The sequence below is a fragment of the Bos indicus genome, chromosome 1 (assembly GCF_029378745.1).
Source record: "Bos indicus isolate NIAB-ARS_2022 breed Sahiwal x Tharparkar chromosome 1, NIAB-ARS_B.indTharparkar_mat_pri_1.0, whole genome shotgun sequence".
In the NCBI taxonomy this organism is placed as follows: Eukaryota; Metazoa; Chordata; class Mammalia; order Artiodactyla; family Bovidae; genus Bos; species Bos indicus.
Genome location: NC_091760.1, coordinates 88,097,050 through 88,115,347, shown reverse-complemented (window position 1 = coordinate 88,115,347; position 18,298 = coordinate 88,097,050). Strand labels below are relative to the sequence as shown.

General features: G+C 36.9%; 2 protein-coding genes across 3 annotated transcripts in view; one reads left to right on the top strand and one right to left on the bottom strand.

The window, feature by feature from the left end:
• Window positions 1–698, top strand: part of ACTL6A (actin like 6A) — a 31,508-nt gene extending 30,810 nt beyond the window's left edge. For both annotated transcript variants that reach the window (XM_019959358.2, XM_070791557.1), the window contains exon 14: window positions 224–698. In XM_019959358.2, the coding sequence (XP_019814917.1) occupies window positions 224–304 (81 nt within the window). In that variant the 3' untranslated portion in view covers window positions 305–698. The remainder of the gene's footprint in view (window positions 1–223) is intronic.
• MRPL47 (mitochondrial ribosomal protein L47) lies at window positions 223–18,277 on the bottom strand. Its single transcript, XM_019959370.2, has 7 exons — window positions 18,129–18,277; window positions 15,297–15,448; window positions 14,708–14,768; window positions 11,499–11,595; window positions 5,498–5,628; window positions 3,280–3,375; window positions 223–1,238 (listed from the first exon to the last, which is right to left on the bottom strand). The coding sequence occupies exons 1-7, from the start codon at window positions 18,224–18,226 to the stop codon at window positions 1,115–1,117; spliced, it is 759 nt and encodes a 252-aa protein (XP_019814929.2). The 5' UTR covers window positions 18,227–18,277; the 3' UTR covers window positions 223–1,114.
• Between the last annotated feature and the right edge of the window lie 21 nt (window positions 18,278–18,298).

Sequence of the window (18,298 nt, the reverse complement as noted above, 5' to 3'; positions counted from 1 at the left end):
GTAAGGCTAAATAGTGTCTTTGGGTATTCTAGAGGAGGGCAGAAATAAGAAGGGTGTAATCTGAGTACTATTTGGGGAGAGGTATAAGAGCTCTTAAAAGATTCAGAATTGTGAAAATGAAGATATTAAAGAAATATCTTTATTTATTTCCCAATATTTATTTGGGAAATATTTATTTCCCAATAGAAAAGTACATATATGTAATTTTTCTTTCCTTTCACAGGGCACCTTTCAGCAGATGTGGATTTCCAAACAAGAATATGAAGAAGGAGGGAAGCAGTGTGTAGAAAGGAAATGCCCTTGATAAGTTCCCAAACCTCTACCTTCTATGTCACCTTACGTTTCATAGCTTTAGTATACTCAGGAAAAGAACCACCATCTTTTGTAGAATGTTTATACATTTTTGCATATTTCAATTCCACTTAAATTTTTTAAGGCTTTAACTGGTTCTATAAATTAAAATAACGTTTGTGCTTTCCTTGAAATGCACTTATTCTTATTACAAGCATTTTATAATTTTGTATAAATGTCTATTTTCTCTAAATATTTTGCTTTCAGTAAAATGCTTTCCAACTCTGTTTAGTATATTACCAGTGGATTGGTAGAATTGCTTTTTATTGACTAGTAAAACTTATTGCCTATACTTTTTACATTAGGCTTTTAAAATTAAATAAAAATTACTAGCCATTCCAGAAATATGTTTTTGGACTGTTGTGTTGTAACTTGCTACTTTAAATACTAAATGTGTTTATCATTGTACCCACTGTTTATTTAAACAGAATTCATAGCTCCTTCATATCTAGTAACAATAGTAGTTAAGGTTACCTGAATTCCAAAATTACCTTTTTGCCTATTTGTTACAGCAGTTGGTATCACTTTCCCACTCTAAGATGCAGGCAGTTAATTAAAAGTCTGCTTAGACACAGAATTTATAAAATGGAAATTTAATCTGAACTTTATATCTGATTTTGACCACTTCCAAAATTAGCATGCCATAATAACTCTTAAAACAATCGACAGTCCTTTGACTAAAAACACAAGTTATTTATAAACCACTTAGTATTTACTTTTGTATGTAATCCAAGAAAAAATAGTAAATTATGGTTAAGATGTCTTAGGCAGCACTTGACTTCTGGGCTTCAGAAAGATGTGGAAACTTTTTCTGAAGAAACTTTTCTTTCTTTCGTGCTAAACTTATCTTCCTTGCTTTGATGCGGGCTTGCTTCTCAATTCTCAATCTAGGAAAATAAAAGCATAACAGCAATTTATACAAAATGATTTCCCTGTTACTCAGTACTGTCAACATGTCCAAATCAATTACTTAAAGACCTCAATCATGCCAGTCTCTGTATTAGGTGTGCCATGTTTATTATTAAACTTGAATAACCACTGTAAACCTACACAAGTCAAAGATAAGCATGAGGTCTAGTGGTTAAGACTGTGCTTCCACTGCAGGTTCGATTTGGGGAACTAAGATCCCAAATGCCATTTGGTGCAGCCACAGAAATTGATTGCATCTATAACCCTGCACCAATTCTCTTTGCTACTTTCTAACTGGAAAGTAAGAACAGATCTCATGAGTCTGCAACAAACTGGGCTTTCTCCTTTATTTTAGAAATAATGTAATTTTATTGAATACATTAGATTTATGTCCTACCTCCTGAGACATTTAGAAATTTCCTAATTTCAAATAGTACCCAGTCCAGCATCATTTCCCCTATGCTGAGAGAATAAAACCATGCTAAGAGATGATGCTTAGTGCTTGTTGGACTTGCCACTGAGTTGGCCTCTACCTATCAGCATCCTGGGACATTAGGCCTTCATGCCTCAGCTAAAATGTTGACCTCTAGAGTCATTTTGAAATCATCAAAATTGCAAATAATAAATTCGTGGATGCCAGGCCTCTACTGTATTTAAACTGAAATATAACAATGCAGTTAAGGTATTGAATTTCAGCTGCCATACAATAATGAAAATCAGCCACAACTATACCTATCCCTGCCCTCTTGAGACTCCTACGCAAGGTTTACTATTCTTGAGAATGTTCAATAATTCAATTTGATGAAGACAGATTGCACTAGGGCAGAAACTGAGAGTAGAAAGGACAAATTCTGGAGACACTCTTACAGGAAGTTAAATCACTGAATATAGTGATTTCTAGGAACTAATGGAGGTAACAGAATTCCAGATAAGTGATTTAAAATCCTAAAGGTTGATGCTGTTCAAGTGCTGCACTCAATATGTCAGCAAATTTGGAAAACTCCGCAGTGGCCACAGGATTGGAAAAGGTCAGTTTTCATTCTGATCTTGAAGAAGGGCAATACCAGAGAATGTTCAAACTACCGTATAATTGTGCTCATCTCACATGCAAGGTTATGCTTTTGAAGGTCCTTTTGTTTTTTAATTATGGAAACAAGCTTTGAGAGGAAAAAATTAGTCTTTAAAAGAATTAATGCTGAAAGGTGGCTGCATTATCTAAGGCAGTTGTTAAAAGCTGTGGTTCTTGTGCTGCTAGGATTTTCCCCTTAAATTCCCAGCTGCTTTTCTGCCTTGAATTCTCATCTGTAGCACCTTTAGCCAGTAACTGGGCAATTTCCCCCACCTTGTTTCTGCAGCCACAGCCCTGGATGTTAAGTGGCACCCTGACCCCAGAAAGCAGACACTGGCAATTACTTTCCTGTTCAACTGCAATTCTGGGGATTAAAGCTCTTCTCAGGCTTCTGTCTGTTTTTGGATGTGGATCCAGTGTTTCAAATAGCTGTTTCTAAAAATCTTGTTGTTATAGTTCTCAGCTTGTAACCATTTCACTCATCACCCAGGTAACCACTTCACTCCTCTACTGCAACAGAAGCCCTATTTCTCCCTCTTCAATAACAAACCTGCTATGCAAAGTATCTAGAAATCACCATTTTGCAGGATAACATGAATTCAGATATACTACAATCGGCTCCTTTCCTCACCCAAGCACCCTCTCATTTCATCATTCCTGCAATAACATGAGCTCACATTCTATGCAGCTGAAGTGTATGGAACTTTAACATTACAAAAAGATTTAAACAACTACTTATATATATTGATGAAGAGAAAGATAGTAAAACTTCTGAAAGGATATACATTAAAATGCTAGCAGCTATTTCTGGATGGTGAAATTATGTAAGACATTTTTTTTAACCTATTTTTCTAGTTTTTCCACAATAAACATGTATTAGTCATATAAAAGCTTAACACACACTGTCTGATGTGAAGACGTGTTTTAGTGCTAAGGGTACTTGTGCTCACCTGACAAAACGTTCCACGTAGGGCATTGCAAAGAATCGTTTTCTGTTATATCTTTTATTTAGGTACCAAGGTATAGGCCACTGCTTGAACTTGTGCCTGCCACGACAACAAAAAGGTATCACTCTACAGAAAACATGCAACAGATTTTCACTTTTTACAAATTTAGCCTTCTTTGGACTAGATATGTTTTCAATAAATTGTAATTGGCTTTTTAAAGCTTTTAAAATTTTTATACAGTTCACATTATGAAATAGTCTAAACTAAGAGGTATCAGACACTCATGAAGCCACTATAAAACTGCAAACATTAATATTTTGCAATGTTTGCTTCAGATCACTTTTAAAAATACATACATAAAAGTTTAAAAACACAACTTAAGTTCTCTACTTTTACAATAGCTTCCAGTCATAAACTGGAGTGTATCATTACCAAATGTATTTTGTAATTTTCCTACATACATATATGTATGTACTAACTTTATATATGTACACATATACGTGTATATACACATACAATTTGAAACACTGATACTCACATGTATACATTTTATGTTTTTAAAATGTAATAAATTTCACCAAGTGATTTAAGTATCTACCTATGTATGCCTCAACATAACAAAACCTAAAAAATAATGCTAAGTGGGAAAAAAGGAAATTGTGAATTCATACTATAACATTGGAAAATATTTCAATTAAAAAAGTAACAGAAGGATTAATTTCAGGGCATTTAACCAAACTTTTGGAATTGTAATGTTTGATTTTAATAAGCTACATTGGTTAATAAGATGATGTAACTGCTTTGTTTACTACTCTAACTCCAGAAAAGTTAAAAAGCAAGAATTTTTAAACTTTAACAAGATTAGCACTCTTACACATTCTAAAATTGACACTTTCTCTCCCCTATCCTCACCCTTTCTATCTAACCTCAGCTTGGATTAATCTCAATAAATGTTTGTAGAAAAGAAATCAAAGTTCTTAGGCAAATGTTTTGGCAATTCCTCTTTTCTGCACTGAATCACACAGTTACAGACTACACAGCCACTCACCTAAATTTGGCTCCAAGCTACCCCATTACCACAAACTCCATTAAAAGAATTACATGGAGTTAAAAGAATCTACCAGGACTTTCCAATGCAGGGCACACGGGCTTGATCCCTGGTCCAGGAGGATTCCTCATGCTGCAGAACTAAGCCTGTGCACCACAACTACTGAGCCCCCACTCAAGAGCCTGCGAGCTTCAACTGCTGAGCCCCTGTGATGCAACTACGGGAGCCCCGGTGCCTAGAGCCTGTGCCCTGAAACAAGAGAAGCCGCCACGAGAAGCCCACACGCTGCAACGAAGAGTAGCCCCCACTCGTTGCAACTAGAGAAAGTCCATGTGAAGCAACAGAAGACCCAGCTCAGCCAAAAATAAAATTAATTGAAAACAAAATAATCTACCAAATGCATAAGCACTATTATGCAGTGTAATTTCAAGAGTACAGAGAAGGTCTCCAACCACCCAAAATTCCTTCCTCATCTTGACTGATGTTTAAATTCCTAATGATGCTTCCTTTCGGCAGTTCAACCCAAATGCAAATAAGCCCCTGGAAGACAGAATACACTGGGTCTTCTCAATTTCTCATAGCTCAGTGTGAATGTTTATTACCACATTCTTTCCCAAAGTCTGACAGGACTTTGGAAATGGACCCAGGAGACAAGATGTCACAGAAGTGGAAAGATGTAACGAAAATAAATTGTTTCAACATTGGACTAGGGCCTATCCTAAGGGCAATAGGGCAAACTTGAGACTGGTCCACATGGTCTTATTCCTCAAGAACTTCTTCAAATAGTTTCAGGTTCTCAATGGGTGAAGAGGATAGGTGTGTCCTACAATGAGCTTCATGGGATTTATAACCCTCTGAAATTACACGTGCATATATAAAGTTTTCTGGGGAAAGGATTTATAATTTTCATCAGATTCTCAAAAGGTCATATGATTCACTTAAGATTCAGAACCACTCCTATGAAGAACCTATAAATAACTGAACCATGGGAATGGGATGCCAAGGGATACCAGACAAAGCTACCTTCATTCATATCCTGAAGTTCCAAAGGGATCTGGGGACCTCTGTTTATATTAGCTACATCTCTATAATGTATCTAGATATTCTTAGAAGATACTGGACAGAGGATGAGGCATGGGACTTCACTCTCATCTCAGAAGAGCTACTATGTACCAGATGATTCTTCCAAAGATGTCTCTTCTCCAAGCACCGGGTCTAGGCTTTTCTTGACCAGTCTGAAGAAGTCTGAGGGCATCTTCCCTTTCCTGGACAACTTTATCTAATGCATCCATGGAGTCTACTACCTGAGAAAAGAATACAGAAATACAGTTTCAACAATCATCCATGACAGCATTCCAAAGAGAGAGAACACATAAGGACTATGCTACAGAAAATCTATGATGAATCTTTTTGTCAAAGAACCATTCTGTCAAATATTTTCTAAAAATATTTTTGGCTTAGGTATGCATATACATAGGTGTCTGTAGTATCACTTTCTGTAACTTTTTTTAAAGTTTAATTAAAAATTATTGAGCTCAAATTTCCGTATGTTATTTTTTTTGAATAGGATACACTTGCACAGATTCCTTTTGGAGACCCAATTTGACTCATCATTTCAAAACTCAATGAGCTATTACAAAATGATAACAATTAGTGACTTTTCAAATAGTAAAACCTATGTTCTGGCCTTAATTAGTCAGTGTGTCCCAAACACTCAGACACAGATATTTTGACCTGCTTAACTCAAAGCCACACTGAACAGCTGAATCCACATGCTACTTCCTTTCAACCATATAAAAATTCATGAGAAATAAGACGGGTAAGAACAACAAATCCTATTTTGAGGACAAACTTAGAGGAGTGAAGGGATCACAGTGATCAGAGCCTAATACAAAGTCTCTGACCCTCAGGAACTCAGTAAACCTGGCTGCTGACTGACTACATTAAAGAGTCTGCCCAAGGTCAGAGCTAAGGCTCCTAACTGAAATCTAATGTTAGCTCACACAGACAGAAAATAAATGGTTACTAAGAACACAGAGCTAACATCCAGTTATTCATGTTACTGCTAACAGATAAGAAAGAAAATCAGAAGTATCAATTAGATACACCTCCTTCAAAAAAGTCACTCTCAAAGAGCTTTCTTTTCTAGTTTATAACTTTCCCAGAGGCAAGAGTGTCCTTGAATAGTTCCCAAAGTTTCAGCTTATATCTTAAATTGAGCATAATTCTTTTAAAATTTTTCTTGATAAATTTTCGTTAGTAGTATGTCACAAAAGTGCTGAGAAAATTGCATAAATAATAACTTTCAGTTTATCTGGAGAAAACTTTTATATTTTAAATTCTAATTAAGAAAATACTGTACATATGATCTACTGGGCTGAAGTTCACCTCTAAAATATATCTTTGAAAGCAAGGAGAGGGAATCATCTACTATTGAAGTTTAATAAAAGTCTTAGAACAGCACCATTCTAGCAAGAGTTTTTTCATCAAACAAACAATGAGCTATTTATAAACAGCCAATCCACTTAAAAGTCTCTGAAGCATAACTTTCCTTAAAAGCAGAGTTGGCAAACATACCTAAAAATAAAATCACATTACTTTACAAATGTTTTGCAGCAATGAAAAACATTCAAAGGAAGCAGGGTTCCTCTGTAAAATGGCTGATTCCAGGGCTGAGGCAGAAAAAGTACAAGATGAATCCAGCATATCCTGCTATTCCTCATCAAAGACTGATGAGAACACAGAGGCCAGCCAGAATAACCCACAATGGCCAAATCTGGAATGACAATACTAAAGGATTTTAACTCATTGAATCAGGTTGGAATTCTTAAATCAAGAAAAAAAAGGAAAAGGAAGATACAAGAAATGGAGAAAAGGAAAAGCCCTTCCTTACAGAAGAAAGCTAACTAATAAGTAGAATGAACAATGAAATTAGACAATCACCATTTAGCAAACATCACAGTAATAACTGATTGAGGCATGAATCATCATGCCTCAATGGATGGATGCTAAAACCAATGAGTTACAAGTTTGGGGATTTACATGTTCTCAAAATAAAGAAAAGTTAGTAACTATACAGTGAAGAAACCTAACACCACAATAACCAACCTACTAATGCTAAGAACTTCAATAACAGAATGTATCAACACTGCATGCCTCCTCACCTGATGCACTGAGAAGGATACAGCATCACATCTATGACATTCCTGCCAATCATGATTATTATCATGAGAAATATCATACAAGCCCAAATTGGCCCATTCTCTTCAACAATGTCAATGTCACGAAACACAAACAAAGACTGAGTCATCAGATTAAAGGAAAGTCAAGAGACAAAACTGAAAACACATCAGTCAGGATTTTCTTTGCTATAAAGGATATATTAGGATAACATGAAATTTCAATAAGATCTTTTTTGGGGGGCAGGGCAATATACATTTAAATACCTACAGGTAAAGGGATATCACATATAGAACTTATTCTTAAACAGTTGAGGAAACTGTATTTTTGTAGAGAGGAGGCAGAGAAGGATAAAGCAAACGTGGTTAAGTAACCACACAGGGAATCTGGCTGAAGGAGGCCTTTTTGTATTGTTCTCATAATTTTTCTGTCAGTCTCATATTTTATTAAAATAAAAAAATCCAAATATGATGCAACTCAATTTTTATAAAGGCAGATTAAACTTCCCCATAATTAGGGTAAATAACTGAGATTTTATCCCACCCCTTCTTTGACCCTCTGCAGGGATACCCAGATCCTAACAGTGGTGAGCAGTGTGGGGAAAGAAACCTGAAGCAGTTGAGGTTAGGAAGCAAGACTGAAGCAATTACAAAAAGCTGGGTTCCAATCTCACTGCCTTACTATGGTATGGAAAAAACATCAATAAAGAGCTGACCTTGAAAGCGCTCTATGGATAAACAAACAAATCTAACTAAATAAAACAAAACCTCTAAATGGAAGAAATAATTGCAGATCTGCATTTACTGATGTGGGAAAATTTCTAAAATATATTAGTAGAAAATGTAAGTCTCAGAAGAGTATATACAATATAAATAAATGTATGTAAATAAAAATAATCAGGCACATTTCTATTTGCAGAGAAAAATTCTGATGGATATATAGGAAATACACAGGATTGATTACCTCAATGGAAATAAAGGAATGGAAATAACGACACCAAGTGATTTCTTGTTAATGATGAAGAAAACCTAACTTAAGTAACAGTGACCTTTTCACAGTAATGGGAAAGTACTCAAACTGCTGAATACAGGAGGGGAAACGATGGTGGAGGAGGAGGAAGAGGAGCTCATCTCCCCCCACACACACAATGTGGAACAATTCTCAAAGAAAACTAACTGGAAACTGCAGATCTCCTGTACCACCAAAGCTGCATGGAAGATCTCCACGTAACCAGAGAGAAGGCCTCAGGTCCAGTATCTGTGCCCCTGGGAGGGATCTATAAGGAAGAGCAGGTCCACATGGGCAGACCCTCAACGTGGAGAGGGAGTGGATCAACCTACAATTTGGGCACTCCCATGCCAGTCAAGGATCCTACATGAGGAGTCAAGCCCTCTAGCCTGCTGGGTAATCTGCAAAGACAGAATAATGGAAAACACCCAATCAAAACAGCAGACAGACAAATGAAAAAAATGAAAGCAACATATGAGGTCTATGGGATGATCACAAAGTGTTCCAACTTGTGCATAACAGGGATTCTGAATCCTAACAGATTGGGATTCTGAAAACAGAGAGGGAGAAGGGAATCAAAAAATATTATTTGAAGAAATTACCAATGAAATTCCTAAACTCAAAGAAGGAAACAGATATCAAGGTACAGGAAGCACAGAGAGAGGGTCCTAAACAAGATGAACCCAAACACACCCAAACTAAGATATACCATAATTAAAATGACAAAACTTAAAAGAATTTTAAAGGCAGCAAGAGAAAAGTCAGTTACTCAAAAATTCATGGAGCTCCCCTAACACCAGAAGGGAGTGCCACAATATACTCAAGCCCTGAAAGGTGAAAATCCTGCAACCCAGGTATTCCACCCTGCAAGATTATGATTTAGAATAGAAAGAGAAGGAATTTCTCAGAAGAGTAGCAAAAACTAAAATAACTCATACACCATATAAAAAATACACTGTATAAAAAAAAATGAACTCAAAATGGTTTAAAGGCCTAAATAAAAGACAAGCCATCATAGAACCCCTAGAAGAGATCACAGGCAAAATGTTCTCAGACATAAATTGTAGCAGTATATTCTTAGGTCAGTCTCCCAAGGCAAAGGAAATAAAAGCAAAACTAAACAAATGGAACATTATCAAATGTAAACGCTTTTACCCATCAACAAAATGAAAAGACAACATATGGAACCAGAGAAAATATTTGTAAATGATGGGACTGACAAGAGGTTAATATCCAAAATACAAAAGAGCTATACAAAAGAGCTCACACAACTCAATATCGAAAAAACAAACAACCCAATCAAAATATGGGGCAGAAAACCTAAATAGACATTTCTCCAAAGACAAACAGATGACCAACAGTCAACATGAAAAGATGATCAACATCCCTAATGACTAAACAGAAGCAAATCTAAACCACAGTGAGGTATCACTTCAAGTTGGCCAGAATGGCTACCATCAAAATGTCTGCAAATAATAAGTGCTGGAGAGGGTGTAGAGAAAAGGGAACCCTTCAAAACTCTTGGTGGGAATGTAAACTGGTGCAGCCACTACGGAAAATACTTTTCCTTAAAAAAAAACTAAAAACAGCACTACCGTATGACCCAGCAATCCCACTCCTGGGCATATTTCCGGAAAAAAGAACTGTAATTTGAAAAGATACATGCACCCCAATGTTCACAGCGGCACTATTTGCAACAGCCAGGACATGGCAGCAACTGGAGTGCCCACCAACAGACAACTGGCCTAGGAAGATGCGATATACATGTATACACACACAACGACACAATGGAGTTATTACTCAGACACAATGAAGAACGAAATACTGTCATTTACAGCAACACAGGTGAACCTAGGAAATATACTTAGTGAAGTTAGAAAAAGACAATTATGGTATCCCTTACCTGTGGAATCTAAAAAATAATACAAATGACTCTCTAATATGAAACAGAAACACACTCACAGACACAGAAAACAAGCTTATGGTTACCAAAGAGGAGAGGGCGTGGGGAGAAAAGTAAATAAGGAATATGGAATTAACAGACAAAAACTACTATACATAAAATAGATAAGCAACAAGGATTTACTGTCTTGCACAGGAAATTATGTTCAATTTCTATAATAACCTATAATGGGAAGCAATCTGGAAAAAAAAAGAAAAATACATATATAAAAATGAATCACTATGGTGTACACCTGAAACAATTTTATAAATTAACTATACTTTAATTAAAAACTTAATTAAAATGGTTAAGATGGGGCTCCCCTGGTGGTTTAGTGGTTAAGAGTCTGCCCTGCAACAATGCAATGGACACAGGTCTGATTCCTGGTCGGGGAAGATCCCACATGCTGCAGAGCAGCTAAGCCCATGCGCCACAGCTACTGAATCCCACGTGCCCAAGAGCCCGTGCTCCGCAACAAGAGAAGCTGCAGCAAAGAGAAGCCCATGTACTGCAACTAGAGAAAGTCCCTGCATAGCAACAAAGACCCAGAGCAGGCAAAAATAAGTATTTTTTTTTAATGGTTAAGATGATAACACTTCTGTTATAGGTTTTTTTATACCAATTATTAAAAAAGCATTAAACAAATTTGACCTAGTGGGTGCAGAAGTAGTTAAACCAGAATTAGAAATCTAAGATGGTGCAGGTACTTCAGAAAACAGCTGGACTGTTTCCTAAAACGTTAAACACTGATTTAGCACACAACACAGCAATTGACTCCTAGGGATCTACCTAAGATAGGTCCATGCACATTTGGGGGTTATAGGTAGAAATGGGAATGACTGAAGATGGGTCTGAGATTTCCTTTTGGGAGGATGGAAATGTTCTAAATTAGATAGTAGTAATAGTTGCTTAAGAATATAGATCTCCTAAAAATCAAGCAGAAATTGAAAGAAACCTACTTGCCAAGAATTGTAGGAACCATACGCTCACATGTTTTAGCTTTTACCCCACACTCAGCAGTCTCCAGACTCCCACAAATCTCACCTTTTCTAAGCGCTCCGGGCTTGGCATTGGCAGCCTCTGCCGCTTAGCTTCCTGCTCTAGAGTTAGGAGCATGTTTCTTTCTTTCAGGAGAACATACCTATATCAAAAACAGAACTAGTAATGCTATTCTGTAGTTATATTAATAAAATTGTGGATTTTGACATCAAAATTAATAATCTGTACTCAAAAGTCCTTTAGAATAATCCTTTAAACAGAGCTATATCTAGTCTCACTCATTTGTTCACTAAATTTTCCAAGTGCCACATACTGTATTAAGGAAGTACCAGAAGAGTTACAAACAAGCATACAATATAGTCCACACATTCCAAGCGGAAAGAGCAGATGGAAGGCAACTAACACCTGTTCAATTCCTATTTTAAGCATATTATATACATTTATTTCCGGAGAAGGCAATGGCACCCCACTCCAGTACTCTTGCTTGGAAAATCCCATGGAGGGAGGAGCCTGTTAGGTTGCAATCCATGGGGTCGCTAAGAGTCGGACACGACTGAGCGATTTCACTTTCACTTTTCACTTTCACACATTGGAGAAGGAAATGTCAGCCCACTCCAGTGTTCTTGCCTGGAGAATCCCAGGGACGGGGGAGCCTGGTGGGCACCGTCTATGGGGTCGCACAGAGTCGGACACGACTGAAGTGACTTAGTGTAGCATACATTTATTTCACTGAATTCTCACAATAATTCTGAGGTTGGAATCATTTCCACTTTCTAAATGAAGAAACTAAAGCTAAGACAAGTAAGGTATTTGGCGGGCATGTAGCTAATTCAGCTAAATCAAATCATGAACTCCTTGTGTATAAATCCATTCTATTTTTAGCCCATATGCCCCCTCCACAACTGTAATGTGCTGTGGTGTATTAAGTGGTATAGACAACAAGTACCAGAGAATTAAGTGGGAGAGATGAGACATTCCTTCTGGCCAAGATGGTCAGGGAAAGCATCAAAGAGATGGGATAAGTTAGGCTGGAAAGAAAACCGAAGCAAACACAAATACTGAGATCAAAACATGAAGTGGCAAAGCTTGAATGGGAGTGAGTTTTGTGAATAAATTATGTTTGACTGAGAAGTAGAGCTGGAAGAAAGGAAATAAACATGGGGGGCAGAGAACACGACACAAAGGAACTGGGCTACTTTTTGGTGTGGAAGAAGACAATTTGGAGGGGAAAAGTGGCAGAAGATAAATGATTTGGTTTTAGCCAGGATGAATTGAAACTGCCTTAACTATCCCTTTACCAATAAGCGGCAGTAAACACGCTGTAAGACAACAGTTTTCTTATAATGAATCTGTGCTGTTCCATGTAACATATCTGACACCAAATGAGGGTTTGTCCTTCTTATATTGTCTTTTCTAACACAACTTTTCCAACTCCTCTGATACTAACTACCTGAAGTTAGTGCCAGATTCCACAAACGTAACGACTCAGTCCCACAAGAAAGACTGCCCCACTTTAGATGCCAATAATGATTTCTAGGCCTTACATGTATCTGACAGACCTGCTCTAAGTTAGAGGTTCCAAAAACCCTCTCCTTGGGTTTGATAATTTATAGAACAGCTCACAGAACTGAGGAAAGCACTTTACTCTCTGGTTTATTATAAAGGATACAACTCAGAAACAGCCAGGCGGAAGAGACGCACAGGACAAGAAACAGACAAGGGGTGCAAAGCTACCCTGCCTTCTCAGGGCACAACACCCTCCCAGAACTTCCATGTATTTACCAGCTTAGAAGGTCTCCAAACCTAGTTGTTTAGGGTCTTTTAATCATGCAGGCATGACTGATTAAATCACTGGCCACTGGTGACTGAACTCAATCTCTAGACCCTCCCCCCTCCCAACTCCCCCCAGAGGTGGGCATGGTAGTGAGGCTGAATTCTTCACCCTCTAATCATGCCTTGGTCTTTCCTGAAGCTGTGCAACAACGCCCTCCCTGCCCACTTCACCTCTGAGAGTTGTTTAATTGGAACAAAAGACACTTACATCACTCAGGCAATTACAAGGAATTAAGGAGCTATGTGTTAAGCCATCAGAGACAAAGACAAAATATATTATTTCTTATTGTATCACAAGAACAAGCTTGTAGTATTAGTGATCTTATAAGCATTTTACAGGTCTTTAATCTGCCATGAAAAATAAACCACCCTTTAAATCAAGGGATAAAACTGTAACTGCCTTCTACAGTGCCTGGACAAATAGCAGCGCTGAGTGAAGGGGGCTTGGTGAAAGAACAAGGTGGGTAAGAAGTGGTAGGCACCGCTCCATTTAGACCAGCCAAGTGTCCCCATGTTGGTGACCTACATGTAGGAATGTAGGTTCAGTGCTGCAACACCACAGGTCTGATTTTACAAGAAGAGCCAGAAGTCCTTATTTTTGTGTTAAACTTCCCAATTTTTAAAACACAGTACAGTCCAAACAAATATATCTTTGGGCTAAATATAGTCAATAAATGCAGAGGGTGGGGGTGGGGTCAAAAGGTACAAATTTCCAGTTATAAAAGGAAAAAGTCATGGGGATGTAAGGTACAGCATGGTGACTATAGTTAGTAATACTATATTGCATAACTGAAAGTACCTCAGAGAATGGATCCTGAAAATCCTCACCACAAAGAAAAAAAATTGCTGTATTAACTGGACTTATTGTGATCATTTTGCAATATATACCAATACTGAAGCATTACACTGCACATCCAAAACTAATATAATGTTATGTCATCATACCTCAATTTATACTCAATATATGTATATATACAAATCAACTGTCTTAAATCCTCTCAACTCTTAATTCATCAGGAGAACCTGCCAGCAAAACCTACCTACATTTCTAGTTAAGTGCATCCTCCTACACACTTTCTCAAAGCAATTAAGCTAAAGCTTCCAGGCCATGCAAAATAATTAAAAGGAAGAAGACGACATGTGGCCAATTCATCCCCATTCTGTCTCATTAGTTCCCTGGAATTGGTAGTATGACTGGTAGCAGTTACAGTAAAACTTCTGAACTCCCAACTCACTCTGACACATCTCTCATAATGTAACTTAACCTCTGGAGTACTTATAAAAATTTCAATGATCTTATATATCACCAATGGTACTATAAATCATTTCACTTAATTTCTTACATCAGATCAAGTTTATATCTCATTATTATACTATAACTGCCTCAAACTCTTAGATGTTAATGCACTCAGTATACTTACCAAAGTTTATGTAAATCTTCATTACTTTTGTTCCTTAACTGCTGACAGGTCCACGAAGCTCCTATTAAAGTGATAAACTCATAACGTGAAATAATTTTCTAGTTACGTGTCCTTTGACAAATTACTTAATCTCTCTAAACCTGTTTCCTTATCTATAAAATACATAATAGCTTTTGATACTATAGTACAATATATAATTAGGACTTAATTGTGATTAAATTAGATATTAGTAATGTGACTGGCAATAGCATTCAAAACATGTCAGTATTAGTATAAAATATATTTCAGTCTAATGTCAAAATACTATTCTTATAAATTAATATTCAATTATCTCTAAAAGAGTGAAATCTAGAACAAACCCCAAACCTCACTTCAGTTAATATTTCAACCTGCTTCTCTTCTAAACCTTTTGTCAACCTGCCAACGAATAGTTTACTATTATACTGTCCTTCTATTTTTCTCTAACAGACATTCCCAAAGGAACTGAAAAAAGAAAATAACATAAGTAATTCCCAAACTGGATAAATAATCCAAATATAATAGAAGGTTTAATAAATATATTTAATACTGGTCAACCCAAATATCTCACCAGATTTCACCTTTTCTTCCCCCCAATTCTTTGGGTCATCAAAAAATTCTTCCAGTCCTCTCCTAGACAATGTGGTCTGAAGTAATCTACACTGGTGAAAAGATGTGACATTTGGTGTATTCTTAGTCAACAGACTCAGAGAAAACCTGCAACTGAACATATATGAACAAGTGATTAAAGTTTCATGACATCTGGATTTTATAGGCAATAAATGGAATCATTTCCTCATTTACAATGTCAAAAAACCAACTTAGGGTTTCTGCACAAGAAACAATAAACTCATAAAATGCTTTAAAAATTATTTTTAATATCCCCAGTATAGATGCTGCTATCCTGTAATTTAGAACATAATTTCAGAGATAATATATTGACTAATTATATTTTACGGTAACATTTTTAGCTCCTTCATATGCTGCTGGTGGGCATATAAGTAGATAAAAGTATTCTGAAGTTCAATTTTGCAACACATCTGAGGCCCAGTGATTCCTCCTTTAAGCCAGTAATTTCACTGGATTTAGAAATTTCAACTGAAGAAAATGATCACATATGGGAATTGATAAATCAAAATGTCTATTGTGGTGATCATTTTGAAATGTATGAAAATATTAAATCATTTGTTGTACACCTGAAACTAATATATGTCAACTACACTTTTAAAAAGTCTAGTAAAGCATTATATATAACAAAAAACTGACAATAATGTAAATGTGCAACTTGGAAATGGTTAAAATAATTATTGTGCATCTGCATGATAATTTATTATGTAGAAAAATCTAAAAGTCATACTTATAAACAATATTTAATGACCTGGAGAAATAATTTAAAATACAATAATGAAATGTATCACAAACGCTGTATTCCTACCAAAAAAAAAAAAAATCTAACCTGAATCTAATCATGAACAAACAAGCAGACAAATCCAAATGAATGAATATTCTAAAAAGGTTGACCTTCTTAAAGAGATATTAATAACATCAAAGAGAAAAAAAGAAACTGTTTTGGATTAAAGTAGACTAAAAAGATATGACAATTAACATGATAAATGATCACTGATTGGATTATGAATAAAAAAAGTAAGAAAGAAAAAATATTCCCAGTGTGATCATTGTAGTATTGTGGTTAAGACATTTCTTGTTTTCAGGAAATTCATGCTGAAATGTCTCGATGCTTGCAATTCTGACACGCCTCAAATATTTCAGAAGAATAAAAGCACAGATATAAAAAGTATAAAAAATGTGACAAAATACTGGGGAGTGATTAATATAAGTGAAGAGTATATGGTTATTCTTTGTACTACTTTTACAACTTTTCTTTTGGTTGGAAATTGAAAAAAAAAAGTTGATGAAACAAGGGTAGAATATAAAAATGCATGTAAATATGATTCTGACTTTATTTAAAAATTACATGTATGTGTATATTCTGAAAGTGAAAAAGAAGAAAACCTGTTTTATCTCTGGATGGTAAAACAACAGTTGATATTTACTTTCTTTTCAAAACACTTTACCTTATTTTCCAAGTGAAAGTGAAAGTGAAGTCTCTCAGTCGTGTCCGACTCTTTGCGACCCTATGGACTGTAGCCTATCAGGCTCCTCCGTCCATGGGATTTTCCAGGCAAGAGTGCTGGAGTGGATTGCCATTTCCTTCTCCAGGGGATCTTCCTGACCCAGGAATCGAACCCGTGTCTCCTGCATCGCAGGCAGACGCTTGACCGTCTGAGCCACCAGAACATGAATGTGCAGTTGCTCAGTCGTGTCCGACTCTTTGCGACCCCAGGGACTGTAGCCTACCAGGCTCCTCTGTCCATGGGATTTTCCAGGCAATAGTACTGGAGTGGATTGCCATTTCCTTCTCCAAGGGATCTTCCCAGCCCAGGGATCGAACTCGGTCTCCCCTGTCGTAAACAGACGCTTTACCGTCTGAACCACCAGGGAAGCCCTTATTTTCCAAAGTGTCTGTAATTGAACGGATAACTTAATAGTAATGATAAAAATCTAAACTTATTTTTAAGGAAAAAGGGTGATGAGATGGAAGAGATAATTGGTTCAAGTCTGCTACTTTTCAAGTTACAACCCCTGAATCTCTGCAAATAAAAAAAAACAAACTCAAACCACTGCTTATCTCTGAGGTTAATATAAGGTATTACATTATAGCTGAGGGATGCCCAATAACTGTGCTGGATTCAAGAGCACACACATTACTTCCTTTTGGGAAAAAAACCCCAATAATTTGTAAAATTCAACTCATTAAAAACAAAAGCTAATAACAAGGAGGTAATCGTACAGCTTAACGTCAAACATGATCTGTCTGTCCAGAAGACAAGCGGTCTTTCTAGAAATAACCACCGTGTGTAGTATATTCTTTTCTCACACCTGCAAGGCGACTTTCAGTTCACTCGGCTTTCATTTATCCACTCAAAATTTACTGAACACCTCTTTTTGACAGGCTCTGGGAGTACACATCCCGTTCCCCCCTTTTAATCTATTGAAACCTGACAGAGCGCTCAGTTCCACAGCCAAAAGCTTTTAAGTGAATTTTTCTGAAAACTCAGTCAAGCAGGATGCTTCCGTACCTCCACATTTAATTAAACAAATACTGGGTTTCTACAGACCCTGAGAACTGCCTGGTCCACAGTAAGTGGCAACAAAATGTTTGAGGAAGACACGGACATGTCGCAGGTGAGAGACTTCTCCAAGGTCACTGACTCCTCACGATGGTGGGCTCGCGTCTAGCCATCAAAGCCGCCTTCCCAGCCCAAAGCGTTTTCAGCATGTCAACAACCAAACAAGATCCAAAGTTGGGGAAGTGGACAGACCTACTCCTCAAATAACTTACCCTGTGCTAGCAAGGGTCTGAGAACTTATTAACGACGTAGAAGCCTTCAGAGTGGCTGAGACTCTTCTGCAGAAAACAGCCAAACTGGCAGCAGCCATCTTTTCGCATCAGCAAGCACACCGCATTTCCGCCAAAACGGTGTCACTTCCGGAGTCTCACGCCGACCGGAA

What these genes read in the sequence shown, in the direction of transcription:
- MRPL47 (XM_019959370.2), bottom strand. Translation starts at nt 18,226, where the DNA reads ATGGCTGCTGCCAGTTTGGCTGTTTTCTGCAGAAGAGTCTCAGCCACT. An exon ending in ATCTTTGGAAGAATCATCTG is followed by an intron (nt 3,376 to 5,497) that starts GTACATAGTAGC and finishes TTGTCGTGGCAG; the next exon opens with GCACAAGTTCAAGCAGTGGC. An exon ending in TACGTGGAACGTTTTGTCAG is followed by an intron (nt 1,239 to 3,279) that starts GTGAGCACAAGT and finishes TTATTTTCCTAG; the next exon opens with ATTGAGAATTGAGAAGCAAG.